The sequence below is a fragment of the Salvelinus alpinus genome, chromosome 21 (genome assembly GCF_045679555.1).
Source record: "Salvelinus alpinus chromosome 21, SLU_Salpinus.1, whole genome shotgun sequence".
Taxonomy (NCBI): domain Eukaryota; kingdom Metazoa; phylum Chordata; class Actinopteri; order Salmoniformes; family Salmonidae; genus Salvelinus; species Salvelinus alpinus.
This window is the reverse complement of record NC_092106.1, coordinates 19263759-19291483: the sequence shown is the minus strand read 5'-3', so window position 1 is coordinate 19291483 and position 27725 is coordinate 19263759. Positions and strand designations below refer to the sequence as shown.

The window sequence follows — 27725 nt, the reverse complement described above, 5'->3', positions numbered from 1 at the left end:
CGCCAGGAGGCGCTTGGTGAGTGGGGGGGTACTGTCATGTTTTGTCATTGATTATCATGTCTTGTCCCTGTGCTTCCCTCTGCTGGTCTTATTAGGTTCTTTCTCTTTCTCTCTCTCTCTCCTCCTCCCTCTCTCCCTCTCCCGCTCTCTCTCTCTCTATCGTTCCGTTCCTGCTCCCAGCTGTTTCTCATTCTCCCTACGACCTCATTTGCTCTTTCACACCTGTCCCCTATTTTGCCCTCTGATTAGAGTCCCTATTTCTCCCTCTGTTTTCCGCTCCTGTCGTTGTCGGATTCTTGTTTGACGTTTGCTGTTTCTGTGTCCTTGTTCCGCCCTATCGTGTTTTTGCCTTCATCAGATGCTGCGTGTGAGCAGGTGTCTAGGGGTCGCGTCTCCAGTCGTTCATCTCTACTGACGAGAGGATTTCAGTTTTCCTGTTTTGTTTTTACCTTAGATATTCAGGAGTATCGTTTTTTGTCTATGACTGGAATAAAGACTCTGTTTCTATTTCGTCGCTTTTGGGTCCTCCTTCATCAGCATAACAGAGTGTTTCACAACTATGGACCTTCTGCCTCATGCCTTACTGATTTAGTCTGCACTTTCATAAAACGATTGCATCTATTAGCTGCTAAGAATATGTTAATTATAATAAGGCATTATAACGCTTCATAAAAATCTATTTCAAGTACAGTGTTGCACAGAAAGAATCACAGACGTACTGTATCCTCAGGTTAGTAGTTTTTATTGCGTCACTGTATTGTTAAATGACAACACTGCCTAAATCTTAAATAAAAGAAGTAAACAAGAACCTGTCCATGTATACAGTATTTAATCAACATACCTGTATTGAGAGCAACACATATATTAAGGCAACAGGGGAAATAGCCCAGAAGAGCCATCAAAACAGTGACAAGATGTAGCTAGTAGTGCTGAGAGCAAATACTGTAGCTTTAGACTGAGGTGACATTTTGTGTTTGCCTTCCTGCACACCATTTAGGTGTGGGTACATACATCACACCAAGGTGTGGGTACATACATCATTAACAGATATGAATCTACAAAACAAACATGTCACTGAACCTAAGAATTCCATGTTTAAAATAATGTTTTACCAATCCACTTCATTTAATTATAAATACGATAACCTGGTGATTTTATGACTTCTGCGGTCATTTTGAAACACTTACGTAATATCTAAACTGATAACCAGATACTGCATGATTGTTTTGGTTGGATGTTTCTAGAATCTTTATCTTGTCACAGATAATAGTATAGTAAGACTGTAGGTGATTTAGACAGGGGTGGTGCATGCTGGTACATGTCTAAGAAGGATCCTCAATGTGAGCCAAGTATACAGTATTTAGCTCTGCCCTCAATGTGATAACATTTATCTACTGAACTGCTTCTATCCAATAGATACAAGCAAGTGAACTAAGGCTAACTGTCAAGCAGCCAAATCAATGACAGAATCTCTTAGCGTTATGAAGGAACCAAACCACAAATCAGTATTGTAGATACAGCGGTTTAGCCAAACAAAGTAATGCAGCATGTTGTGACTGTATACTACAAGACTTTCTGACAGGAAGATGATGGAACCATTTTCATGGAGTAGCTTCAGCCTTAAGGGGTAGTGTAGATATTGGTTTTGTAAACTAATTGTATCTTTGTGAACAGAGCGTCTATCCATTTTCACATCAGCAAGATGCATTGATAATGGTATTTGTCATTGCCTTAAGCTTCGTTGAGAGAGATAGTTCTTTGTGAACTTCTGGTTGTTGTTAAGCACATGAGCGCAGGTTTGTAATGAGTATATGTAGCTGGTGGGATCTGAACCCCTCTCTCCTGGTCCGGAAACTAACATCTCAACCATTAGGCTAATTCCCCCTTGGGCAGAGGGTGACACTTGCTTTAAGTAACAGGCAGGGCTACCTCATCACGAGAACAGGATTCCAAATCACCGTTACATATAGAGATCGTACATCATCTCTGTTGGATTAAGCTGTTTGCCATCACCTAGGTTACACTATCGTAAAGAGACATATCAAATACGGGCAACAGTTGACCACCAATGAGCATACAGGGTTTCATTTATAAACACCATGAGAAAAAAAGAGATATAGTTTACACTGGATCATGATTAAAAACCAGGATATTGTTTCGTCTTAGAAAGTATGGGCCTATTTAAGACAATGAGAGTGTAGTGCTATTTAGAGGCAACAGAGATACTCCAGATTGTTATTACATGTTATGCTCGGTGCCAGCGATAGCTGATATATCACACTGGTTATTTCCTGAGAGACACAAAATATCCCTGACCACGCCAATAACAGCTTATGACTGTGGCCCTGCAGTTTAAGGGAGTAGTACATGGTATTTAGAAGTGCTGAAACCCCAAATTACATTTAGTATTTACGCTATGGACTATAATTTCATTAACTTTACATCTGGATCAGCGGCTAGTAGCAAAGCCATCTCATTAGCATATGATCTAAATACAGCCTATTAAACATGTCTTCACATGCACAGGGTTAGAGCTCACCAACCAGAGCTCAGAGCACGCTCTGTTTGGTATTATTGATTACTGATCACTATTGGTCACCATTTTACATCATCACAGACCAGAGGACCTCCAATCAGAGGCCTCTATTTCTTCTGTGGTCCCTGAGGCCCCTTGGGGCAGTCTGTCTTGGGGCTGTCGGTCAGATCTTGGCTGGGGTTGCCCATAAGGAAACGTAGGATCTTCTCAATGGTGGCCTCCTGGTACTCATGGGACCACCTGTATGCAGAGAGAGAGAGGAAGGGAGGGAGAGTCAGAGGAAGAGAGAGGGAAGGAGAAAGAGAGGGAGAAAGAGAGAGAGAGGTGAAGAGAGATGGAAAGAGAAATTGATAGAGAAAGAGGGAGAACGAAAATGAAAGATAGATTTGATTCCTACACTTCAGATAAATGCCCAAACTGCCAATCATTCTCAAACAGATTCTGCGGTACTGTATCTCTCTCTGTGACTCACTTAATGCCATTGAAGTTTAGGATAGTTTTCATGTCCTCGGGAAGAGTGTTTGGGTCAGGCCACAGGAAGTTATCAGTTACAGGGACAATGTTCTTCTTTCCAGCCAGAGCTGTGACAATCTCCTGCAGGATTTACGAGAGGTACGTTAAATCACGGACAGACACAGAATGCACCCGCAGACATGGAATGTCTACACTTGGAAGGGGCAGGGGTATATGGGAAAAATAATCTCTCAACTATAACATTGTTCTGTATGGAGGGGACCTCTCTATGTCTAATATTGTATATCACCAACATATAGATGGAACATCTAGACATGTAAAGGCCAGGGTGACCGGATTATACACATAGAAAATAATTGCAATTCCATCTAGATACTATAGGATCTACAGTTGAAATCGGAAGTTTACATACACCTTAGCCAAATACATTTAAACTCAGTTTTACACAATTCCTGACATTTAATCCTAGTAAAAAATCCCTGTCTTTGGTCAGTTAGGATCACCACACAATGTGAAATGTCAGAACAATAGTAGAGAGAATGATTTATTTCAGCTTTTATTTCTTTCATCACATTCCCAGTGGGTCAGAAGTTTACATACACTCAATTAGTATTTGGTAGCATTGCCTTGAAATTGTTTAACTTCGGTCAAATGTTTCGGGTAGCCTTCCACAAGCTTCCCACAATAAGTTGGATGAATTTTGGCCCATTTCTCCTGACAGAGCTGGTGTAACTGAGTCAGGTTTGTAGGCCTCCTTGTTCGCACACGCTTTTCAGTTCTGCCGACAATGCTTGGGGTCATTGTCCATTTGGAAGACCCATTTGCGACCAAGCTTTAACTTCCTGACTGACGTCTTGAGATGTTGCTTCAATATATCCACATAATTTTCCTTTCTCATGATGCCATCTATTTTGTGAAGTGCACCAGTCCCTCCTGCAGCAAAGCACCCCCACAACATGATGCTGCCACCCCCGTGCTTCACGGTTGGGATGGAGTTCTTCGGCTTGCAAGCAACCCCCTTTTTCTTCCAAACATAACGATGGTCATTATGGCCAAACAATTCTATTTTTGTTTCATCAGACCAGAGGACATTTCTCCAAAAAGTACGATCTTTGTCCCCATGTGCAGTTGCAAACCGTGGTCTGGCTTTTTTATGGCGGTTTTGGAGAAGTGGCTTCTTCCTTGCTGAGCGGCCTTTCAGGTTATGTCGATATAGGACTCGTTTTACTGTGGATATAGATACTTTTGTACCTGTTTCCTCCAGCATCTTCACAGGGTCCTTTGCTGTTGTTCTGGGATTGATTTGCACTTTTCGCATCAAAGTACGTTCATCTCTAGGAGACAGAACGCGTCTCCTTCCTGAGCGGTATGACGGCTGCGTGGTCCCATGGTGTTTATACTTACGTACTATTTTTGTACAGGTGAACGTGGTACCTTCAGGCGTTTGGAAATTGCTCCCAAGGATGAACCAGACTTGTGAAGGTCTACAATTTTTCAAGGTCTTGGCTGATTTCTATTGATTTTCCCATGATGTCAAGCAAAGAGGCAGTGAATTTGAAGGTAGGCCTTGAAATACATCCGCAGGTACACCTCCAATTGACTCAAATTATGTCAATTAGCCTATCAGAAGCTTCTAAAGCCATGACATAATTTCTGGAATTTTCCAAGCTGTTTAAAGGCACAGTCAACTTAGTGTATGTAAACTTCTGACCCACTGGAATTGTGATACAGTGAATTATAAGTGAAATAATCTGTCTGTAAACAATTGTTGGAAAAATATATTGTGTCGTGCACAAAGTAGATGTCCTAACCGACTCGCCAAAACTATAGTTTGTTAAAAATTAATTTGTGGAGTGGTTGAAAAACGAGTTTTAATGACGCCAACCTAAAAGTATGTAAACTTCCGACTTCAACTGTATGTGAGAATGCTGTTCATCGACTACAACTCAGCGTTCAACACTATAGGGCCCTCCAAGCTCATCACCAAGCTCAGGACCCTGGGACTGAACTCCTCCCTCTGTTCTCCATCCTGGACTTCCTGACGGGCCGCCCCCATGCGGTGAGGGTAGGCAACAACACATCCGCTACGCTAACACTCAACACGTAGGCCCTCATCACATACGCTGCTGCTACTGTTTATTACCTATCCTGTTGCCTAGTCACTTTAGCCCTACCTGTAATCACATATCTAACTCAATTACCTCGTACCCCTGCACAAGGACTCGGTACTGGTACCCTGTGTATATAGGCAAGTTATCTTTACTCATTGTGTATTTATTCTGTGTGTTATTCTTTTTTCTATATTTTTCTCTCTGCATTGTTGGAAAGTAAGCATCAAGTAAGTAAGCATTTCACTGTTTGTCTACACCTGTTGTTTACGAAGCAAGTGACAAATACAAATTGATTTGAACATCTAGACAGGTAGCTGCAGCTGTATACTATTGGATCTATATTGTTCTGTATGCAGCACCCATCTATGTATAGATCTATCTATGTCTGACCTTGTGTACCCAGTCCTTCATGCCAGTGTCGCCCATGCACTTGTCGAGGGCATTGGCAGACAGCACCAGGATGAAGTTCCGTGCACGCTGGACGCTCTGGATCAGCTTGTCAGCAAACTTCCCTGCTTCCAGCTTCTCCACGTCAATGAACACACTGAAACCTCTGACCTGAAGGTGGACCTTCAACAGACTGGGGGGAGAGAGGGAGGGGAGGGGAGAGAGAGGGAGTGGAGAGAGGGAGACAGAGAAAAAGGTGGGGAGAAAGTAAGGATTGACGATCTACAGATCTTAGACTCCAGATAATCCTGACGAACCTGATTAAGTTGTTTATCTTCCAAAGCTCCCTAGCTTTCCCTCTCTTTACCTCTCCCTAGCTTTCCCGCTCTCCCTCTCCATCTCCCTCTCTCCATACCTGGCCAGCTGGGAACCGGTGGTCCTGCGGTAGCTAATAAACACATCCGGTCCAGGGGGTTGGGCATCGGTCAGACACGGCTTAATCGGCCTACGGGTGGCTGCCAGGATCTTGGCGCGGTGGATGCCATTCTCTAGAAGGAGAAAATGAATACTTTATTCTCCATTATAAACTGGGTGGTTCGAGCCCTGAATGCTGATTGACTGACAGCCGTGGTATTCTACGGGTATGACAAAACATGTATTTTTACTGCTCCACTTTGCATCGTGCCTAAGAACAGCACTTAGCTGTGGTATTTTGGCAATATACCACACCCCCTCGGGCCTTATTGCTTAATTGTCTCGCAGGGGGCGTAAATGTGTCTTTTGGTTCACAACCCACCTATGTAACAGTCTGACTGGAGCTGCTGGTCGGTGAGGTGGAGGACGTTCTTGCGGTCCACTCCAGACTGTACCAGGCCGTAGGTGTACTGGCGGAAGCGCGGGTCCACCTCACCCAGCCAGTCAGCCATGTTGTTGGGGTCACAGGTCGAGTAGTTGGCGTAGGTCTTCAGCACGCGCAGGTCACGGAGGAACCTAGAAGACAACACAAAATGGAGTGGGCAGGGTAAATCAGGGATTTTATTTCAATGTTCAATTTCACTGAAGTTGACTGGTGTAGCAGACGTTTTATATGCTTGACATAAACTTGACAGACGACTGAACTAACCTCTTGCGAGTGAGTCCTGCAGTCATACCCAGGTCAGTGCTCAGATCCTGGTCTGTGATGTTAAGCAGTAGGTCGCCATCCACTTGCAGCTCCTGAAGGACGGGCACAGAGAGGAGAAAGAAAGACTGAGTGAATATAGTGAGCAAGAGGCTAAGGAGAAATACAGGTAACTGCCAAAATAAAGGGAACACCAACATAAAGTGTCTTAATAGGGCGTTGGGTCACCACAAACCAGAACAGCAATACACCTTGACATAGATTCTACTAGTGTCTTGAACTCTATTGGAGGGATGCGACACCATTTTTCCATGAGAAATTCCATCATTTGGTGTTTTGTTGATGGTGGTGGAAAACGCTGTCTCAGGCGCCGCTGCAGCAGAATCTCCCAAAAGTGTTTAATTGGGTTGGGATCTGGTGACTGAGACGGCCATGGCATTTGGTTTACTATTGTAAAGTGGTTGTTCCACTGGATATCATAAGGTGAATGCACCAATTTGTAAGTCGCTCTGGATAAGAGCGTCTGCTAAATGACTTAAATGTAAATGTAATGTAAATGTTTACATCGTTTTCATACTCATCAAACCATTCAGTGACCACTCGTACCCTGTAGATGGGGCCATTGTCATGTTATGGGGGCATAGCTGTGGTAGACAAAATAATGGCCAAATTAATGGCCTGCCCAGCATTTTTATACATGACCCTAAGCATGATAGGATGTTAATTGCTTAAATAACTCAGGAACCACACCTGTGTGGAAGCACCTGCTTTCAATGTACTTTGTATCCTTCATTTACTCAAGTGTTTCCATTATTTTGACAGTTACTTGTAGGTATCCATATCTAATCGATATGAAACCAAACATTCACCTTATTTTCTCAACATCTCTCCAAGGACTATAGAAGAGCATTCTCATTCGTTATTGTTCAAACTTTGTCTTTTGCTATCGCTATCTCTATCTCTCTTTCTCTCACACACAAACACACACAAACACACACACACACACACACACACACACACACACACACACACACACACACACACACACACACACACACACACACACACACACACACACACACACACACACACACACACAGAGAGAGACACACACATACACAGAGACACAGAAACACACACCTGGAAGCGCTCAGTGTAAGCGCTGAATCCAATCACTTGGAGCCATCTCTGCACCTCACCACCCTTCCAGTTGGGCACGGAGGACAGGATACGTCGTGGAACCTCCTCCCCCATCATCCTTAGTGCACGCTTGGCCAGGGCACAGGCCGTCCCATTGCTGGAGTACATGACGATCCTTTTCAGGCTCTGCACCGCACCTATCTCCTGGAAGATCTAGGAGGAAGAATGCACACACATTCAATTGTATGTCTATTGATATTGTAGGACCGGTGATTTTAACACAGGGAAACTGAACTTAACTATTTTTTACCAAATGTTTTACCACCATGTCACCTGTGCAACTACAGGCAACAAAACTCTTTATCACATTTACTCCATACACAGAAACACATACAAGGCTCTACCTCGCCCTCCCTTTAGCAAATCTGACCATAACTCTATCCTCCTGATTCCTGCTTACAAGAAAACAGGAAGTACCAGTGATGCGCTCAATACGGAAGTGGTCCGATGAAGCGGATGCTAAACTTAGGGACTATTTCATTAGCACAGACTGGAAAAGTTCCGGAATTCATCCGATAACATTGAGGAGTTTACCACATCAGTCACCGGCTTCATTAGTAAGTGCATCAATGACGTCTTCCCGAAAGTGACCGTAGTACCCCAATCAAATAACATGGATTACAGGCAACATCTGAACTGAGCTGCAGGCTAGAGCTACTGCTTTCAAGGAGCATCCTGCTACAACCTCTGACGAGCCATCAAACAGGCAAAGGATCAATACAGAACTAAGACCAAATCCTACTACACCGGCTCTAAAGCTCGTCAGATGTGTCAGGGCTTGCAAACTATCACGGATTACAAAGTGAAATGCAGCAGCGAGCTGCCCAGTGATGCAAGCCTACCATACGAGCTAAATGCCTTCTATGCTCGCTTTGAGGCAAGTAACACTGAACCATGCATGAGAGCACCAGCAGTTCCGGACGACTGTGTGATCTCGCTGTCAGTAGCCGATGTAAGACCTTTAAACATGTTAACAATTACAAGACCGTGGGGCTAGACGGATACCAGAACGCGTACTCAGAGCATATGCTGAGATTTTCAACCTCTCCCTGACCGAGTCTGTAATACCTACATGTTTCAAGTAGACCACCGTAGTCCCTTCACCCAAGAACGTCAAGGTAACCTGTATAAATGTCTATCGCCCAGAGCACTCATATCTGTAGCCATGAAATGCGTTGAAAGGCTGGTCATGGCACACATCATCACCATCATCCCAGACACGCTGGACCCACTCCAATTCGCATATCGCCCCAACAGATGACAGTATCTCTATTGCACTCCACACTGCCCTCTCCCACCTGGACAAGAGGCACACCTATGTGAGAATGCTATTCATTGACTACAGCTCAGCATTCAATACCATAGTGCCCTCCAAGCTTATCACTAAGGTCAGGACCCTGGGACTGAACACCTCCCTCTGCAACTGGATCCTGGACTTCCTGGCGGGGCATCCTCAGGTGGTGAGAGTAGGCAACAACACATCCGCCACACTGACCCGCAACACGGGGGCCCCTCAGGGGTGCGTCCTTATTCCCCTCCTGTACTCCCTGTTCATCCACAACTGCGTGTCTGTGCACGACTCCAACACCATCATTATGTTTTCTGATGACACGTCAGTGGTAGGCCTGATCACCGACAACGATAAGACCACCTACAGAGAGGAGGTCAGTGACCTGACAGTGTGGTGCCAGGACAACAACTTCTCCCTAAATGTCAGCAAGACAAAGGAGCTGATTGTGGACTACAGGAAACGTAGGGCCGAGTACGCCCCCATCCACATCATCAGTGCTGTCGTGGAGCGGGTTGAGAGATTCAAGTTCCTTGTGTCCACATCACTAAGGAATTAACATGGTCCACACAAACCAACACAGTCGTGAAGAAGGCACGATAACGCCTCTTCCCTTTTAGGGGGCTGAAAAGATTTGGCATGGGCCCTCAGATCCTCAAAAGGTTCTACAGCTGCACCATTGAGAGCATCTTGACTGGCTGCATCACCGCTTGGTATGGTAACTGCTTGGCATCCGTCCGCAAGACGCTACAGAGGGTAGTGTGTATGGTCCAGTGCATCACTTGGGTCAGAGGAAAGCCCTAAAAATGTTCAAAGACTTCATTCACCCAAGTCATAGACTGTTCTCTCTGCTACCGAACGGCAAGCGGTACCAATGCACTGCAAGTCTGGAACCAACAGGACTCTGAACAGCTTCTACCCTCAAGCCATAAGACTATTAAATAGTTAACCAAATAGCTACCTGGACTATCTGCATTGAACCTTTTTGCTCTTTTGACTGATTACATATGCTCTGCTACTGTTTATTATCTATCCTGTTACCTAGTCACTTTACCCCTACCTATATGTACATATCTAACTCAATTACCTCGTACCCCTGCACAAGGACTCGGTACTGGTACCATGTGTATATAGCAAAGTTATCGTTGTACTCATTTGGTATTTATTCCTTGTGTTATTATGTTTCTATATTTCTCTCTCTACATTGTAGGGAAGGGCCCGTAAGTAAACATTTCACTGTTAGACTACCCATGTTGTTTATGAAGCATGTGACAACTACAATTTGATTTGATCTATAGTTAGGAAGTGGGCACCAGAAGTAGTTTTAGGCCCCATAAGGTTGTTGGATGGAATCCCTGTATCCACTACCTACTAAAGCAGCGTTTCCCAAACTCAGTCCTCGGGACCCCAAGGGGTGCACGTTTTGGTTTTTGCACTAGCACTACACAGCTGATTAAATTAATCAACTAATCATCAAGCTTTGATAATATGAATCAGCTGTGTAGTGTTAGGGCCAAAACTAAAACGTGCATCCTTCGGGTCCTGAGGACAGAGTTTGGGAAACGCTGGACTATAGTGCTTACCAACCATGTCGTGACTTGGAGAGCTACAGGAAGGGTGTGCAAGCTTTTGTTCCAGCCCAGCACTCACATCTGAATTCAGCGAATCAACTGCTCATCAAGGATGAACCAGTTGTGCTTTTGTTCCCTGATACTGACCTTGGTGTTGCGCTGGCGTGACTTGATGCTGGTTTCGACACACAGGTAGAAGGCAGCAATACATTTCCCCTCCAGTCTGGCACCATCCAGTAGTGGCAGCAGCTGCTGTAGGTCTGCAGCCGTCCTCCCCTGCATGCTGTCTGCACTGTCCAGCAAGCTCCGGGCAAACTCATCAGGGTCCAGAGAAGCAATAAAGGGCTCCACCAGCTCCAATGTCCCGGACTTCACCACCTATAATAAGACATTTAACAGAAACTTTAATCCAAGGTGATTTACAGTGTTATGCACATCCATATTTCCATATGGGTGGCCCGAGCAGGAATCGAACCAACCACCCTGGCGTTACAAGCTCCATGCTCTACTAACTGAGCCACACAGGACCCACCTCCTTCTCAATCTCCCGGTTATTGGCGAGCACGGCCACCGCTAAACACGCATGGAAGCGGATGAGTTCGTCCTCTTTGGAGAACGCCAATGGAAACAACCACTCAGCTGCCTGCTTCTCAATCATCAGCCGCTGGCAGCGATGGCCGCCATACATGGCACAGTTGGCGAGTGCAACGGCACAGTGGCGAAGGACGGTGGGGTCGGTACCGCGACACCAGAAGAGCAGGGCATCCAGGGCGCCGTTGGCGATGAGCTGGGCAGACGTCTCCTCTGTGTGTTTGAACATGTGCTCCAGGATGCCTGAGACACTGCGGGCCAGCTGGGCATCCTCTGTCTCCCTCGTCAGGTTCAGGATCACCCCCAGACCCATGCGAGCCACGTAGTCTCTGAAGAGGAAGAGAGAGAGAGGTGAAAAGGGTCAACAAAAAGACGAGTATACAACTAGGTTTATAAAGACTAAGACTTACTGTATGTGGGTCCTGGAAACTGGCCCTTACGGTTAGGACCAAGACAATATTTTGTATAACAGAAAAAGTGCATGTAGGCATGTAGTGAATACACACCTGTTCTCAGAGACCAGTATCTGCTCCAGTAGTTTGGCAGACTCATAGGTGATCTCCACAGCAGGTGTCATGAGGAGTTGCAGGAGCAGCTCCAGTCCTCCATCCAGTCGTATCCTGTTGCATATCTCCTCTGCAACCTGCCTGCCCACAGTGGGTAGAACCCAGGCCTCCTCTACTAACTGGAACGTTTCTGCTATGGCCCTGCGGGTCTCATCTAGATCCGAGGTATCTTTGGCTGATTTCAGTGTCTTGATAGCGGAGCGCAGGGCTGGGAGCGAGGTGTCCAAAACATCCTGAACGTCGGCACCATAGACACCCGGCGAGACCGGTGGTGCTTTCGGTTCCGAGGATGAGCTAGAGCTGCCCGACCTCCGGTTCCCAATCCGGCTGACATATTCCGGTACTGTGAGTCTTTCAGAGCTGAACATGGAGAGGTATCGATAGAGTCTCCAGAGGAAAACGGTTAGAGATAAGAGCATCCACCGATCCACCGACAGGGCTTGTGGCAGGCCCTGATCAATAACAGATCAATTGTCTATTTCTCAGGAGAAATAAACGTGTGCATATTAACCTGGTTAGAACTGAATGGGAAACTATGTTTGTCTTGCATTCGAGTTGTTTAGATACTTAAACAAACCACAATAGGTGAAATTACAATCCCATCATCTCTACTGGATGCTAAACTTTAAATGAAAACTGACAGCTTTTAGTAAATTGCATCATCATCACACTGATGTCATCTTTGAAAATAAGTAGATAAAGACTTACTCATCTCGCATCATCATGACCAAGCAGTCACACTATGCTTGCATTTAAACACGGATGTCCTCCGTTTACTCCTATCATTTACACGAGGCCTTCTTGGATCAAATTATGTCTACTCAGAATAACCCGAGTCAAAATAAATGATCACGCCTCCACTGTATCCACTATGAAATAATGTATCACCACTGCGGAAGTTCACAAAGCTGCTAGACGGGATTTTTTTCTCTCTAAAAGCCCATTACACAAATGACGTTTACCAGCTGGATGGAGAAATATAAACAGCTCTGTTGTCTTCTGTCTCTCGCTTGCATTACTGAGATTTAATCCAGACAAAGACGCACTGTTCATCAAAATGCCTCTCACGGTTTTCCTTTTTCCTCTCTATTCACATGACTCTCTATTGCTATGCTTTAAACCACAAAAAATAGATATCTTATTTCCGTATTATTAAAATAGCCTCACTCTTTGACATCCTCGCCTCAGCATCTTCGAGCATCCTGAAACTAGGACCGCCCATTACCTTCAGGATATATTTACAGACCAACTGTCATGCCGAGGTCTGCTCAGCAACAAAGCGCCAGTATGGTGCTCGTCTCCACTATGCCCCCTTGTGGATCAAGGTAGAAGCATAATCAATCCACAAGGTGTTACACACATCAGCTGTGCCAAATATGTTGTTATGGAGCTACAATAAGATAAAACAGTGGACATCAATTACTATATCAGCAGAAACAAATAACAATATGTTGTCCATTGTAGTCATTAGGCCTTTTACTGTTGCTTATGTAACGGATGTGAAATGGCTAGCTAGTTAGCGGTGGTGCGCGCTAATAGCCTTTCAATCGGTGACGTCACTAGCCATTTCACATCCGTTACACTTAAAGGGTCAATCTATGATTTCTACATCAATCTTTTTACTTTTCAATTCATGATATAGGCTACAGTGCCTTCAGAAAGTATTCTTACCCCTTGATTTATTGCACATGTATTTGTATCACAGTCTGAATAAAAATTGATTAAATAAAACATTTTCTCATCCATCTCCACACTATAATGACAAAGTGGATTTTTTTTTTTTTTTTATGTTTGCAAATGTATTGAAAATGAAATACATACATATCTAATTTACATAAGTATTCACCCCCCTGAGTCATTACTTTGTAGAAGCTCCTTTGGCAGCAATTGCAGCTGTGAGTCTTTCTGGGTACGCTTTCCCCACCTGGATTGTGAGACATTTGCCCATTATTCAAATTTTCCAAGCAGATTTAAGTCAAAATTATAACTCGGCCACTCAGGAACATTCACTGTCTTCTTGGTAAGCAACTCTTTGTAGTGACTGGATGTATTAATACACCATCCAAAGTGTAATTAATAACTTCACCACACTCAAAGAGATATACAATGTCTGATTTATTATTTGTGCCCATCTACCAATAGGTGCCCTTCTTTGCAAGGCATTGGAAAACCTCCCTGGTCTTTGTGGTTGAATCTGTGTTTGAAATTCACTGCTCGACTGAGGGACCTTACAGATAATTGTATGTGTGAGGTACAGAGATGAGGTAGTCTTTAAAAAATCATGTTAAACACTATTATTGCACACAGAGTGAGTTCATGCAACTTATTAAGCACATTTGTACTCATGAACTTATTAAGGCTTGCCATAACAAAGGGGTTGAATAATTGTTTACTCAAGACATTTCAGCTTTTCATTTTTAATGAATTTGTAAAAATGTTGAAAAACACAATTTGACTTTGACATTATGGGGCATTGTGTTGTCAGTGATAAAACATCTAAATGTAAAACATTTTTAATTCAGGCTGAAACAACAACATTTTGAAAAAGTAAAGGGGTGTGAATACTTTCTGTATAGCCATTGATTCTTGAATAATATCATTCATAAATACTTCATGAGCTTGGTTTTAGTTCAACTGTGTGACCCCATCACAACCCAAAATATAAGCTTGTTTGACTCTTTTGTTTGTAAAAACTGTAATTATAAACAAACACTGTAGAGCCTCTAAACATGGTTTAAACTATACTTTTTATAGCATGGTTGGTCAGTCCTTGCATTCATAGCTCTGTTAACTCTATGAATTTTAGATTGGTTACATTTCTCCAGCCCATCCCTCAGCTGTTTACTGAAACATTGGCGGAGTAGGGTGGTTGCTTTGTAATTGTCCGGACTGCAGATTGCCCCTTTAATGATTATAATTTACATATTTTACAACATTTACAAATAGTGTCAGTAATTCTCTTATCAACCAGACCAACAAGGCCACTAACAGAAACTGTGTTAGGTCTACACTATTGATCACTCAGACATCTATACTGTGAGATTTTGGATTTTGTGTAACTTTCCAAGTACTGTAGGCTTATGTAACTTCTTCAAAGTAGATTAACTAGACAATTGGAACTCAAACTCTCTCGCTCAATTTGAAAAGGTTATTTCCAAAAAGCTGTATCCACCAATTTTTCACGTTTGTGTTTTTTCATTCGAAATGATTGCTTATGGGTACCTTCATATCTGTGTAAAATATTACTGTTCTCAGATTTTTTATTCATAGATTTTAGATGTGTATTAAATTGTGTTATTTTTTGCCCAACGCTAATTATTAATTGTTTAGCTGGAATGGAATGTTCGCATATATTGTATATTTGACTATGATATGTGGTTGTCTCAGCTAGCTATCTTAAGATGAATGCACTAATACTGTAAGTTGCTCTGGATAAGAGCATCTGCTAAATGACTAAAATGTCAAATGCAAATGTTACAGATCTCATATTACTGTATTGATTCATTTTGTAAAAACATTTTGTAATTATTGATGTCACAAATGTATCATTTGTACAGTTCTTTATTACAAATGTCGTTATTTGTTACTTTGACTATGTAAAACCAGCAGTACTACTTATTTCTCTGAGAGTGAGGCAGATATAGAGCGTTTTGCAAAAAAACATGCTTATTTGTCTCTCTGAAATGAAACTATCAAGGGATAGATGTCATTGAACAACCCCATGCCATGATTAGATAGTGATAAAAACACACATTTCTTTCACAAGTTCTTTAAACCATGAAAGCTAACTTACCAGCATTTGATATAAAGCATTTTTGAATGAAACTCTTTATTTACTGATTGCTTCAGCAAAAACAAGGTTGATAACAAGGTTGAATCAAGGTTTAAGTAAACATTCTGTAGAGGTGAATGACACTGGTAGCCACTGCATTGCATTGGTAATTGATTAGTAGCACACTGTTCTCTACCCCTGGGTCCTCTCCGTCACACACCCAGAGAGACCCAGAAAGATAGACAGCATGAGGCTCGGGCTGATACTCCTGCTAGCCGGGATAGCTACTGTGTTTGCTGCAGAGGGTAAGTATACCATTAAAAAATATATAGTCTAGGTTGACTTGAAAATGTATTGGGGACGTTTTGGTTGAAATTAAACTGAGTTGTCATTTCTGCTGTTCTATTATCATTTATAAGTTACCTCTCTGTGTCCTTTTGTGTCAGAGTCATGCATGGACCGCTGTGAGAATGGCTTCGACTCCAAGAAGGATTGCCAGTGTGACACCATGTGTCGGTACTACAAGAGCTGCTGCTCAGACTACGAGACCGCATGTCATATGAAAAGTAAGTTGTGTGTGTGTGTGTGTGTGTGTGTGTGTGTGTGTGTGTGTGTGTGTGTGTGTGTGTGTGTGTGTGTGTGTGTGTGTGTGTGTGTGTGTGTGTGTGTGTGTGTGTGTGTGTGTGTGTGTGTGCGTGTGTGTGTGCGTGTTTGTATATTGATTGTTAGAAAAGTCACAGATTTCCCTTTTAACAACCTTTAAAGGTCATATTGAATAATGCACCACTGATTAACATGGTAATGAGTTGCATATGTTCATCATTCATATAATATTTTGCTATTAATTCATTGTGTGATTCATTTAATGTGACCTGTTTCCTTCAGCACGCGGGGACACCTTTGAATTTGCAGAGGATGACGATGGTCCATTTACCCCTACAACGCCCGCCTTCCCGACCCAACCTGAGGCCGGGGAATCCAGCTCCAGCCAACATAGGCAACTCACACGCCTCAGAACCCCCAACACCACCCCTACTCCTGCCAAAATTGCCACAAAGATAACCCCAGTCACAGAGCCAGCTAGAGGCGCAGCTCGAGGCCCACAGAGAGGCCAGGTCCCAGTGGTTGTCCCACTCCCGGAGGCAGCTAAAGCCACTAGGGCACCGTCGGCCACACAGGCAGGTAGAGGCTCAGATAGAGGCCAGTTCCCAGTGGTAGTCCCACTCCCAGAGACAGCTATAACCACCGAGGCAACATCAATCCCACAGACAACCACAGAGGAAGTGGTGACGACCACCAAGGCTCCGGTAGTAGACCCAGATGCACAGCCATGCAGCAGCAGGCCCTGGGACTCCCTAATGCAGCTCAAGAACGGCTCTGTCTACGCCTTCAGAGGTAAGGGTCTTCATGGGTCTTACTCAGTCACCTTCAGAGGTAAGGGTCTTCATGGGTCTTACTCAGTCACCTTCAGAAGTAAGGGTCTTCATGGGTCTTACCCCGTCACCTTCAGAGGTAAGAGTCTTCATGGGTCTTACCCCGTCACCTTCAGAGGTAAGAGTCTTCATGGGTCTTACCCCGTCACCTTCAGAGGTAAGAGTCTTCATGGGTCTTACCCCGTCACCTTCAGAGGTAAGGGTCTTCATGGGTCTTACCCCGTCACCTTCAGAGGTGTCGGTGAGTGGAAGAAAAACACCAGGAGAGGTTTTGTTTATCTGTATCTCTATGTAGGTGTTTGTTTTGTGTCCTTTCCTAGGGGAGTGGTTCTTTGAGCTGGATGAGAAGTCGGTGATGCCCGGCTACCCCAAACTGATCCAGGACATCTGGGGTATCAGAGGGCCTATAGATGCTGCCTTCACACGTATCAACTGCCAGGGAAAGACATACATGTTCAAGGTGGGATGAATACCCTGGCTAGAGAGCTTAGATTAAATATTAAATGTTGGTAGGATGGTAGAAGGTTGGTAATGGAAGTTATATCTCTAGCTGTCTGTATTTATTATACATTTTATAAATGTAATACATTTGTTATAAATTTCCAACTTCACTGATATAAATTACATTTATTAATTTCAAACATATTTTTCAAATTGCAAATCCTCCAACAGGGTAACAAGTACTGGCGGTTTGATGATGGTGTGCTGGAGGAGGACTATCCCAGGGATATCAACGTGGGCTTTGAGAAGATACCAGACGACGTGGACGCAGCCTTCGCCATAGCAGCCCCTGGACACCACGGCAAAGAGAAGGTCTACTTCTTCAAAGGTCACACCAAATCTTAAATGAAGAAAACACAATCCACTAGGCAGTTGCTAATTGATAAGTGATTGAATTCATTTTTGTGTTTAAACTTGAGAATACCTCTCAATGATAGTCCTCCTCCTGAACTTATTCAAATGATGGAAGATATAGCCACAATGAAGTGACTAACTCACTGTTTCCAGTGTATTTCTTTTCACATAATCTGTTTTGTTAACAGACCAGTTGTTTGTCTGTGTTCCCAGGTGACCAGTACTACCAGTATGAGTTCAAGCACCAGCCATCACATGAGGAGTGTATCAAGATGTCAGCTGGGTCTCCCTCTGCTCTGTTCACAGCCTACACTGACATCTACCACAACAACTGGGAGGAACTCTTCAACATGCTCTTCAGAGGCAGTAAGACGCTGTGGCGCTTTCTCAATGATCTTTTCTTGTGTCCTCACTTCCTCTTTCCATTCCTCCTTCTCAAAACGCATTGGAGAAGAAGATCCAAGCCTCTTACCTGTGGACCTTCTCACCCAATGCGTATTGAGGAGGTGAAGAAAGAGGATATAAGGAATCATTAATGGCACAATGTTGACTTTAAGAAAATGGTTGCTTAACAAACAGGAATAGTTTTAAAGCTAGCCCCCACCATCTAATGCTACATCTCATCTGTCATTCTCTCTCCACCAGTCCCCAACCACCATGGTGGGCATCGGTTCATCAACAAGGACTGGATCGGCATCAAGGCCCCAGTGGACGCTGTCATGACAGGGAGACTCTACATCACCCCCAGGTCACTGGCCCCACCCCTGTTCCCACCCTTACCCCCTTTACGGGACCACAACGATGGGAGGCGCCAGCCATGGGACCAACAGTGGGGGCAGTATGGTCAACAGGATCAGTTAAATGGACAGCAAAATGGACAACAATATGGACAACAAGGACAACAATATGGACAGCAGTGGGAACAGCAGTGGGGCCGCCGCAGAAGTAGGCGCCAGTCTTACTGGGGTGCCGGGACGGGAATGACTATGGGGCAGGCGTTCGCAGAGAAGGGGATGGATATGGGGAAAGGATTCGCTGAGAAGGGTATGGATCTCGGTCGGAAGCTGGCGGAGAGGGGGATGGCTATGGAGGGGATGTTTGGAGGGTGGGACATGCGTCGAACGTATGCCAGGGATGAAGACAGAGACAGGGATAGAAGGAGGGATGACCAGGATAGGAGGAGGGATGACCAAGACAGGAGAGGAGATGGATACAACTATGACTCCAGATACAACGCTGAGGGGAGGGCCTACTGGGAGTTTGTCAACAAGGGCCAGCCAGTGCAGAGCGTCTACTTCTTCAAGGGAGGTAAGGAAGGATACTTTATTGTCCTATTGCTTTTTTCTTTTTAACCTCCCATTAAACACACACCCTAAGGGCACAGAACAACTTGAAATCCACCAGACATATTCTCTGTATTCGTTTTCCAGATAAATACTACAGAGTGGATCTGAAGAACAAGAAAGTGGACCCAGCCAGCCCTCCTTACCCCAGGTCCATTGGCAAGTACTGGCTGGGCTGCCCTGAAAAACACCTGGAGGCCGAGAAGAAATAGTTTCACAACTGGATAAAGAAACATATGCAGTATGTCAAAACATGTTTTACATCAAAGACTCAAATAGACAGTAATTTAAAGCTAGATAATTAGAAGAATCACTTGAAAAATTAAAGGAGAGCCGCACACTATGAGCTCAGATGCAATACTTTAATAACCTCATATCCAACGTTTTGATAGACAAGCTGATACCCTGATGAAGGCAGCTTGTCTGTCGAAATGTTGGATATTAGGTTATTAAAGTATTGCATCTGAGCTCCTAGAGTGTGCGACTGTTCTACTACGCTAGCCAGCGCCTCTCCTAAATAGGTGTGCGTTTCTTTCGCCTCTAAATTAGAAGAATCACGTCACAAAAATGTTCTGATATGAGGCCATTTCTCTTTGTACCTGGAATACTTGTGTGTAATACTTTTATAATTAAATATTTTCTAGCTGTAAAGGGTACCCACATGTTATTGGGGGTATTGAAATTAATCCAAGGCTCAATTCAGTCAAACTAGCCTTGTAGTATTTGCGCTGTAGCTCCCCTTATTGGAGATCAATGAAGGCCCATCCCCTCTGTTCCCCACCCCCTCTGTTCCCCACCCCCTCTGTTCCCCACCCATCTCTGTTCCCCACCCCCTCTGTTCCCCACCCCCTCTGTTCCCCACCCATCTCTGTTCCCCACCCCCTCTGTTCCCCACCCCCTGTGTTCCCCACCCATCTCTGTTCCCCACCCCCTCTGTTCCCCACCCCCTCTGTTCCCCACCCATCTCTGTTCCCCACCCCCTCTGTTCCCCACCCGCTCTGTTCCCCACCCCCTCTGTTCCCCACCCATCTCTGTTCCCCACCCCCTCTGTTCCCCACCCGCTCTGTTCCCCACCCCCTCTGTTCCCCACCCCCTCTGTTCCCCACCCATCTCTGTTCCCCACCCCCTCTGTTCCCCACCCCCTCTGTTCCCCACCCATCTCTGTTCCCCACCCCCTCTGTTCCCCATGATTTGGGGCAAAGTTCAGCTGGTTGGTTGGTGTGCAAACTGAAGTCCACAAAAACACTACAGTGAATACTATAGTAATTACTGTAGTATACTGTAGTATTTACAGTTAACTATAGTATAAATACTGTAGTGAAAGAAAACTGTAGTATATACTATAGTAATTAATGTAGCATTTTTGCGGATTGTAGTATACTGTAGTATTTACTGTAGTGTTTTTGCGGACATTATTGTAGTATTTACTATAGTTTTTGGTTTTATTATCTTTGACATAGAAGTGGAGGCTTTCACAGTGTGTAGTATAGTATTCTACAGTATACTACTGAATTCTATTGTAAACTGTAATAATTTGTGGGTTATCTCTCCTCTCTAATATCTGACCCAGTTCACAAGAGGGGTCTTTAAAGGTTGGATTGACAGTGTGATACAGAAACACTACTACCACCTAGTGAATGACAGGCTAGAAAGACATCAACAAACACAACTCTGGACCACCAGGACTCCATTTCCTGACTAGCGCTTTCAGTGGAATATGATGAAACTGTTTTTGGCTGCATAGAAGGACATGCTATGTGGGAGGCAAGCTTAACAGTGATCAAGAGGACACAGGCTTGGCAAAACCTACAGATAGTACATAGACTATGCTAGCCTGATAGTAGACTATGCCAGGTAGCCGGGGGATATCTGTTCCAATGAGACACCACAGCGTACACGGTCCAGACTTGTTGATTCACTGCTGATTTTTGGAAACATTCAGAAATTTGATTAAAGAAGATCAAGTCATCAATCATCCATTCTAACCCTGTCTGTCAACCCCTCCTTAAATCCTGTACAAGCAGAGGGGGAGTGGTCACCATAGAGATTAATATAGTCTCTACAGATATGTCTATGGTGGCTTATTTTCTTTTATATGTAAATCCCAACACAACCAAAATGCTCTCAACCCTACAATATTGGGAATGCAGCTGACAGACACCATAATACATCAGATGCATGGCAGGTATCAGTTTCATCACTTGGTTTGTTTCACTCAGAGTGCATCCCAAATGGCACCCTGTTTCCTTTATAGTGCACTACTTTTGACCAGTGCCACTTTAAAAGGAATAGGGTGCCATTTGGGACACAGCCTAATACATATCACAGACAGGTGATGGTGTGACAGGTGATGGTTTGGGAAGTGTTGGTGCTGCCAGTGCCAACACTTTTAAATGGTTCAAGCTGGCACCACAGAGCAATGTTATCCCAGTGATGACAGACAAGTCAAAGTGAACAAAGTGCACAGGAGCATTTTTTAGTTTTCATTTGCATAGTTGTTTCACACATGGCAGTTACAGTGTCAATAACTATTTGGTAAGGTGATTTCAACATTATCCTATTGTTGTATAATATACATACATACAGTACATATTGTACAGAACCATCATATACATAGTGTAATTCATAAAATTCTATACTCAATATTGTAAAGATTGCTAGTTTATGTCAGACTCGACTGTTAACTCAGTACAGTAGGCTAGTTTCCAAATGCCTCATTCATTAGTAGTTGAACTACATACTCAATTGTGAGAAGAGATAGAGCACCACAGTCATTGCATCTGAAATTAGGAATGCATAATCATCACATTCTCATAAAGGTTAGGTCCATCGTCCACACCGGCCACCACTCCTTCATTGGCGATGACTTCACTCAGACTAACAGCGTCTGTTACAAATCCAGCTGGCCCGATTGTTCGATATCCACTCTCAGTCTGCATCCCAGGGTCGCCGTTCTCTTCCCTCACCCCGGACCTTTCACCCCTGACCTCTGACCCAGCGACCTCTGGCACGCTTTTCAAAATGGAGGACAGGGGCCTCGTGGGCGTAACAGTGGCAGGGGCGTCCTCTGGTGGGGGTTGAGTGTTAGTGCCAGCGTCAGTGTTTCCCATGACAGCTGGGGAGCTGTGGTGGGCGTGCTGTTTCCTCCTACTGGGTTTCCTCATAGATACGCCTTCCCCTACAGCACCCTCCACCCCCGAGGGTGGGGGACCCCCCTGCTCCCACACACTGACCCTAGTCTCCAGCTTCCTCCTGGGGGGCTTGGTGATCCCCTCCGCCCCCGGGCTCTTCCCCTTGGGCTTAGTTCCCACCTCCTGGTCTTTGTGTCTCTGGAGGCTGCCTAGCCTGCGTAGCATGGCCTGTACCGGGCCCTCCGAGCTGGGGAGCTCTAGTTTAGACAGGGGCCTCCCCACCCCCGCCTTCCCCACTGTCACATACACTGTGGTCACTTTGTCCATCCCTTTATCCATCTCTGCCTGCTGGCCATCGGATGTGGACCCTGGTGTTTGCCCACCCTTTCTGGGAACAGCAGCGTTGGATATGGTGCGCATTTGCCCTACCACTGCTCCAGGCACCTGCAGGGTAGACATGGCTCGGGATGGGGTAGTTGTGTACCTGTCCACATCGGGGTCCCCTGCTTCACCACTGGATTCTGGGTCTTCCAATGGTCCAGTCCCACCTCCACATCCATCCACCCCCCCCTCACCTGTCTCCGTCTCTTCCCCCTCTGAGGCCTTCCCTCCCTGGGCCTGGAGGGCTGACAGCATCAGGATCCCCCAGGGGGACTTGGGTTTGGTGCGGGGGGCCCCGGGAGTCAGGTCCTGGGCAGAGCCTCGGCGCTCCTTGGGGCTGAACCTCGGATGAGATGAGATTGTACTTTATTACTCCCCAAGGGTACATATTTTGACATTCTCACAACATTAAAAACAATCACAAAAAGAGAATTGAAGTGCTGCGTAGTGTCGTGTGGTGTGTGTAGCGCCCAATGTCCTCATCATGATGACTACGACCTGGTGTTACCTGGTGCCTTCGGCGAAGGAGACGGAGGGGCATTTGGACTTTGCGTTGCTGGAGGTGCGTGGGATGCCAAAGGGGAGGGACATGTCTTCTGCACTAATACTGAAGGCAGAGGGGTCAGGGAAGATGTTACACTTAGAACTCATCTCATGCTGGAACTCCTGGAACTCACCGCCCGCCACTGCTGGGATGTCTGAGGGACGTAGAGGGGGGGAATGGAGGGACAGGGAGAGAGAGAAAAAATGTAGTCAATCGAAACACAAAGGGTTGAACACACACACACACACACACACACACACACACACACACACACACACACACACACACACACACACACACACACACACACACACACACACACACACACACACACACACACACACACACACACACACACACACACACACACACACACACACACTGATTACCTTCTCTGGGGGGGACACAGTAGAGCACCTCTCTGGTCTCCTCATCACTGTCGAAGAAGGATCCCTCCGTCACCCAGCCTGAGGAGGGAGGCTCTATGAAGCTGTGGTTGAACGTCAGCTCAGGGTCGTGGTGGGACACTGGAGAGAGAAGCGTTTATTATTATTATTATTGTCATAATATTGTAATACGTATAGTATGGACACCACTCCTTTTTCCAAGCGCATGGAGAAAAACTTTCAGAGCATCCAAGTACTAGAGTTTCTTCCTTACATAGATACAGACATATGACATGATCTCTAGTGTGATATTGGACTGACCTGTGACTCTGGGTAGCCCAGAGGACCAGACAGAGATACAGGGTACAGCAGAGCTCACGTTGGCCAGGACGTTATACACATGATGCTTCATACGGACAGAGGTACCACCGTCACCCACTGCTACCCTGTAGGACCAGAGCAGAGTCAGAGGAACACACACACACACACCTGTCTTTGTCATCAGAATTATATACACACACACACACCTGTCTTTGCCGTCAGTAGGTCCTCCACAGCAGCAGCAGCAGCAGATCAGCCCCAGCAGCACCAAGAGCAGAGGGACCAGGAGACCAGTGATCAGAGCCCTGTGACCACCTGACACCACACACACACGCGCGCACACACACACAAACAAATGTGATTCAACCTCACATATTCCTTCTTGAGGAAAAACAAATATTTTAATCCATAGGCTCATCTACTATTACTTATCATTAGCTACACATTATCCACCAACTAGCGCTGTATCCAATAGGAGGAGTACATACTGTATGGACACGCCCCCGTTGCTGGGTGACAGGCGGTGCCCTCTCCACAGTCACAGACAGAGGAACAGTTAAAGCCATACAGCTGGTCTGGACAGGTGATGTTACAACTGGGGACACAACAGAGAGAAACCTGTTAGTGACAGCCAGATACATAATCCCAGCAAGATGTCTAAATCAGACATTATTGGATTGGAGAAACGTAGTTATTTGAACCATTGTTTCACATCACTTCAAGGAAGGATGCATTTTAAGAGTATTCAAACAGAACCTCTGTCTGCTTTCTCAGTACTCTCACCTCCGTCCCTGGAACCCAGGCCCACAGACACAACTTCCTGTCACGCGATCACAGTGGCCATGGAAACAGGAGCTGCACAGGGAGCGGCAGGCGTCCCCGAATGTCCTGTTAGAGCACGGCTCGTCACACCTGCAGACATACAGAGTGGCCCAGATAACAGAGGGACAACAAAACTATCAGCACTAGAAGAAAACACTGAACCTTTTCAGTATCAACGACACATGCATGTCTGGGAAGTGGAATTACTGTAAAAGGTCTCAGATACGTTTCACTGGTAGTTAGCCATCAAACACACACACCTGGGTTCGGTCCATCCTGGATCACATCGTGAACACGCCCCCGTCCTGGGGTCACATGGTTCACCGTTTCTGCAGCGTGGGCATGCCTCCTGGCAGTGGTTTCCATGGTAACCGTGCGGGCACAGCCGGTCACAGTGTGTGCCGTTCCACCCAGGCTCACAGGCCGTACAGACACCATCAACCACAGAGCATGACTGGCCTCCTTCACAGTGGCCACAGCTACATAGGAGGGCAGAGAGAGAGAGACATCCACAGCAAAATGACAAGGCTGTACCATCAAAACATCACTGCAATATCCATATACACTCTCTTACCTCAGTTTACAGCCACTGCCATACTCCCCAGGTCCACACGGTTCGTTACAGAAGGCTCCCTTGTACCCAGGCTGACATACACACTCCCCGCTGACCGCATTACACTCGCTGTGCTCCAGGTCACAGTTACAGCGGCGGTCACACGTCGGACCCCACCACCCGTTCTGGCATTCACACGCCCCCGTCTTCTGTTGGCAGGATGATATGTAGCAGCTACAGCGAAGGCTGCACTTCTGACCCCAGTAACCCGGGGCACACTGACACCTGCCAACCAACGTTTTTTAAGAAAACATATATTTCTATTGTGTTGTAGCTATTGTGTTAAAAATATGTGTGTACACTGTCCTTTAAATTATTAAATTGCAGGCTAAATTTTATCAAGTGATTCAGCTTTTAGCTAACTAATGCCTCCCATTGTAAATAAACCCATTCTCTCTCACCTGCCGGTCAGTGGGTTGCAGGTGGAGGTGCCTGGGTAGCACTGGCACTGTTTGGTACAGGTGGGTGTCCACCAGCCCTCGTCGCAGGTGCAGTTGCCGTGTACGGGGTGGCAGTGTCCATGACGGCCACATTTGCAGGCGTTCTGGCAGAGTGGCCCCCAGCGGTTGGAGAGGCATGTACACTCGCCCGTGATCGGGTCACAGCGCCCATGAGGGTGGCACTTGCACAGCTCACGGCAGTCCGGTGCCCAGAACTCTGGAGGGCAGCCTGAAGAGGGAGACAGGTTGTAATACTTCAGTAGTTTCCACTTAATTACAATGTTCTTACCCTTTTATTCCTGCAATGTAAAGCACTACCAAAGTTGTTATATTGACTCTTGTTGTGTTCAAAATATATTGTTTGAGTGACACAGCCTATGTAACTTAAACGTCAGAGTTGATTTGACTTACGTGTCTTGCAGTGGGCTCCATAGTAGCCAGGTCGACAGCGACAGACGCCCGGGTATACACACACCTCATCCTGCTGGCAGGCCTGCTCGCCATCACACACAGCTGGAGTCATAAACAACAGACACAGTGCTGAATTATACAATACTACCTAAACAAGACAAAAAGCCTGTTCTTGTGTGCCCTGGACGGTTTTACACAATTTACTGTCAGCTGATACTCACGTAAAGTACACTCCTCTCCCCTAAACTGATACTCATGTAAAGTACACTCCTCTCCCCTAAACTGATACTCATGTAAAGTACACTCCTCTCCCCTAAACTGATACTCATGTAAAGTACACTCCTCTCCCCTAAACTGATACTCATGTAAAGTACACTCCTCTCCCCTAAACTGATACTCACGTAAAGTACACTCCTCTCCCCTAAACTGATACTCATGTAAAGTACACTTCTCTCCCCTAAACTGATACTCACGTAAAATACACTCCTCTCTCTGTTGTCTCCATCCAGTGCAACAGACAAGAGTGGAAGTATCCCTGTTAGAGGTGGGTAAACAAAATACATACTGTAAAGCATAGTAGGAAGTTTCTTGATGGGACTTTTTACTGTGTTTTTTTTCATGAAATAATGGAAGATTACAATTATGAAGATACTGAGAATGTTTCATAAAGCAAGGATACATGTCTGGATAGAAAAGGCAGAAAACGAAAGTGAGAAAAATAAAGTGTGAGTGTAATGTAGTCATCACCTGGGGTCCTGGCAGACGTTTCTCCCTGAGGGAGCCAGTCTCTGAGGGGAGGAGAGGGAACAGCAGAGCAGTAGTCCTAGACCCGTCAGAAACTGGCCCATGTCCACCCCACAACCAGGTACCAGCCCACAATAGGTCTCAGAACGTGTCCAACTCACAGGAAAATCCCTTTCTCCTTTTCTTCTCTTTCTCTCACTCTTCTCTTCCAAAGTCCAGAAGAGGACAATGGAAATTGAAGGCAGTCTTCTCTCTCTTTCTCAATTATTTTTCTCTCTCGCTCCCTCTATCTGTCTTTCTCCCGTCACTCTCTCGTTCTACCTTTATTTTCCCTAGTCCAGCTCTGTGGTCTTGTAGGCCAATGGAAGGCAGTCTTTCTCTTTATGTTTCTCTCTCCCTGCCTCTATCTGTCTTTCTCCCCAGCCAGCTCTCTTCAGTCATTAGTCTTGTAGTTGTATGCCCAGCCTGACTGAGCGGTCCAAACCCGTCCGTTTCCTCTCCCTCTTTCCTGGGGAAGTTAGAGCCACTTCCTCCCATTCAATCTGCCTCAGTAAGGCTTTTTTAAGACATCACCACATACTGAGAGATTATGGAAAGAGGTGAGCAGCATATTTAGATGTGTTTGTATGTGTGTTTGTGTACTGTACATCTGTCTTCCACACAAGAACACACACACACTCACCTT

General features: G+C 45.3%; 3 protein-coding genes across 5 annotated transcripts; 1 reads left to right on the top strand and 2 right to left on the bottom strand.

The window, feature by feature from the left end:
* Positions 1-726: 726 nt before the first annotated feature.
* On the bottom strand, positions 727-13131 carry LOC139547970 (NAD(+) hydrolase SARM1). Its single transcript, XM_071357218.1, has 10 exons — positions 11785-13131; positions 11220-11607; positions 10835-11065; positions 7769-7981; positions 6632-6723; positions 6305-6498; positions 5924-6056; positions 5512-5701; positions 3009-3130; positions 727-2776 (listed from the first exon to the last, which is right to left on the bottom strand). Exons 1-10 carry the CDS (start codon positions 12261-12263, stop codon positions 2644-2646), a joined length of 2175 nt encoding a protein of 724 aa, XP_071213319.1. The 5' UTR covers positions 12264-13131; the 3' UTR covers positions 727-2643.
* Positions 13132-15782: 2651 nt separating this feature from the next.
* Positions 15783-21222, top strand: vtna (vitronectin a). Of its 2 annotated transcripts, XM_071357216.1 has the most exons (9): positions 15783-15921; positions 16063-16182; positions 16502-16731; positions 16822-17011; positions 17370-17509; positions 17722-17878; positions 18118-18270; positions 18550-19212; positions 19335-21222. In XM_071357216.1, exons 1-9 carry the CDS (start codon positions 15864-15866, stop codon positions 19457-19459), a joined length of 1836 nt encoding a protein of 611 aa, XP_071213317.1. In that variant the 5' UTR covers positions 15783-15863; the 3' UTR covers positions 19460-21222. The 2 variants fall into 2 exon arrangements, with proteins under 2 accessions (XP_071213317.1, XP_071213315.1); XM_071357214.1 differs by having other exon boundaries at positions 16502-17011.
* A 319-nt stretch (positions 21223-21541) lies between these two features.
* LOC139547967 (scavenger receptor class F member 1-like) lies at positions 21542-27657 on the bottom strand. 2 transcript variants are annotated; one of them, XM_071357213.1, is made up of 13 exons: positions 27044-27657; positions 26770-26831; positions 26297-26398; positions 25847-26114; positions 25407-25670; positions 25093-25311; positions 24794-24922; positions 24499-24605; positions 24217-24325; positions 24011-24135; positions 23693-23830; positions 23268-23457; positions 21542-23096 (listed from the first exon to the last, which is right to left on the bottom strand). In XM_071357213.1, exons 1-13 carry the CDS (start codon positions 27142-27144, stop codon positions 22034-22036), a joined length of 2877 nt encoding a protein of 958 aa, XP_071213314.1. In that variant the 5' UTR covers positions 27145-27657; the 3' UTR covers positions 21542-22033. The 2 variants fall into 2 exon arrangements, with proteins under 2 accessions (XP_071213314.1, XP_071213313.1); XM_071357212.1 differs by having other exon boundaries at positions 21542-23102; positions 27044-27656.
* Positions 27658-27725: the final 68 nt, after the last annotated feature.

Excerpts from the sequence above, each read along its gene's own strand:
- LOC139547967 (XM_071357212.1), bottom strand. The coding sequence starts at position 27,144 with ATGGGCCAGTTTCTGACGGGTCTAGGACTACTGCTCTGCTGTTCCCTC. Across the intron at positions 24,923-25,092 it reads CCAGGATGGACCGAACCCAG|GTGTGACGAGCCGTGCTCTA; the intron begins GTGTGTGTGTTT and ends GTATGTCTGCAG. Across the intron at positions 23,831-24,010 it reads TGGGCTACCCAGAGTCACAG|TGTCCCACCACGACCCTGAG; the intron begins GTCAGTCCAATA and ends TTCTCTCTCCAG.
- vtna (XM_071357214.1), top strand. The coding sequence starts at position 15,864 with ATGAGGCTCGGGCTGATACTCCTGCTAGCCGGGATAGCTACTGTGTTT. Across the intron at positions 17,012-17,369 it reads CTCTGTCTACGCCTTCAGAG|GGGAGTGGTTCTTTGAGCTG; the intron begins GTAAGGGTCTTC and ends GTCCTTTCCTAG. Across the intron at positions 19,213-19,334 it reads CGTCTACTTCTTCAAGGGAG|ATAAATACTACAGAGTGGAT; the intron begins GTAAGGAAGGAT and ends TTCGTTTTCCAG.
- LOC139547970 (XM_071357218.1), bottom strand. The coding sequence starts at position 12,263 with ATGCTCTTATCTCTAACCGTTTTCCTCTGGAGACTCTATCGATACCTC. Across the intron at positions 7,982-10,834 it reads CACGCCAGCGCAACACCAAG|ATCTTCCAGGAGATAGGTGC; the intron begins GTCAGTATCAGG and ends TCTTCCTCCTAG. Across the intron at positions 6,057-6,304 it reads CCAGTCAGACTGTTACATAG|AGAATGGCATCCACCGCGCC; the intron begins GTGGGTTGTGAA and ends TTCTCCTTCTAG.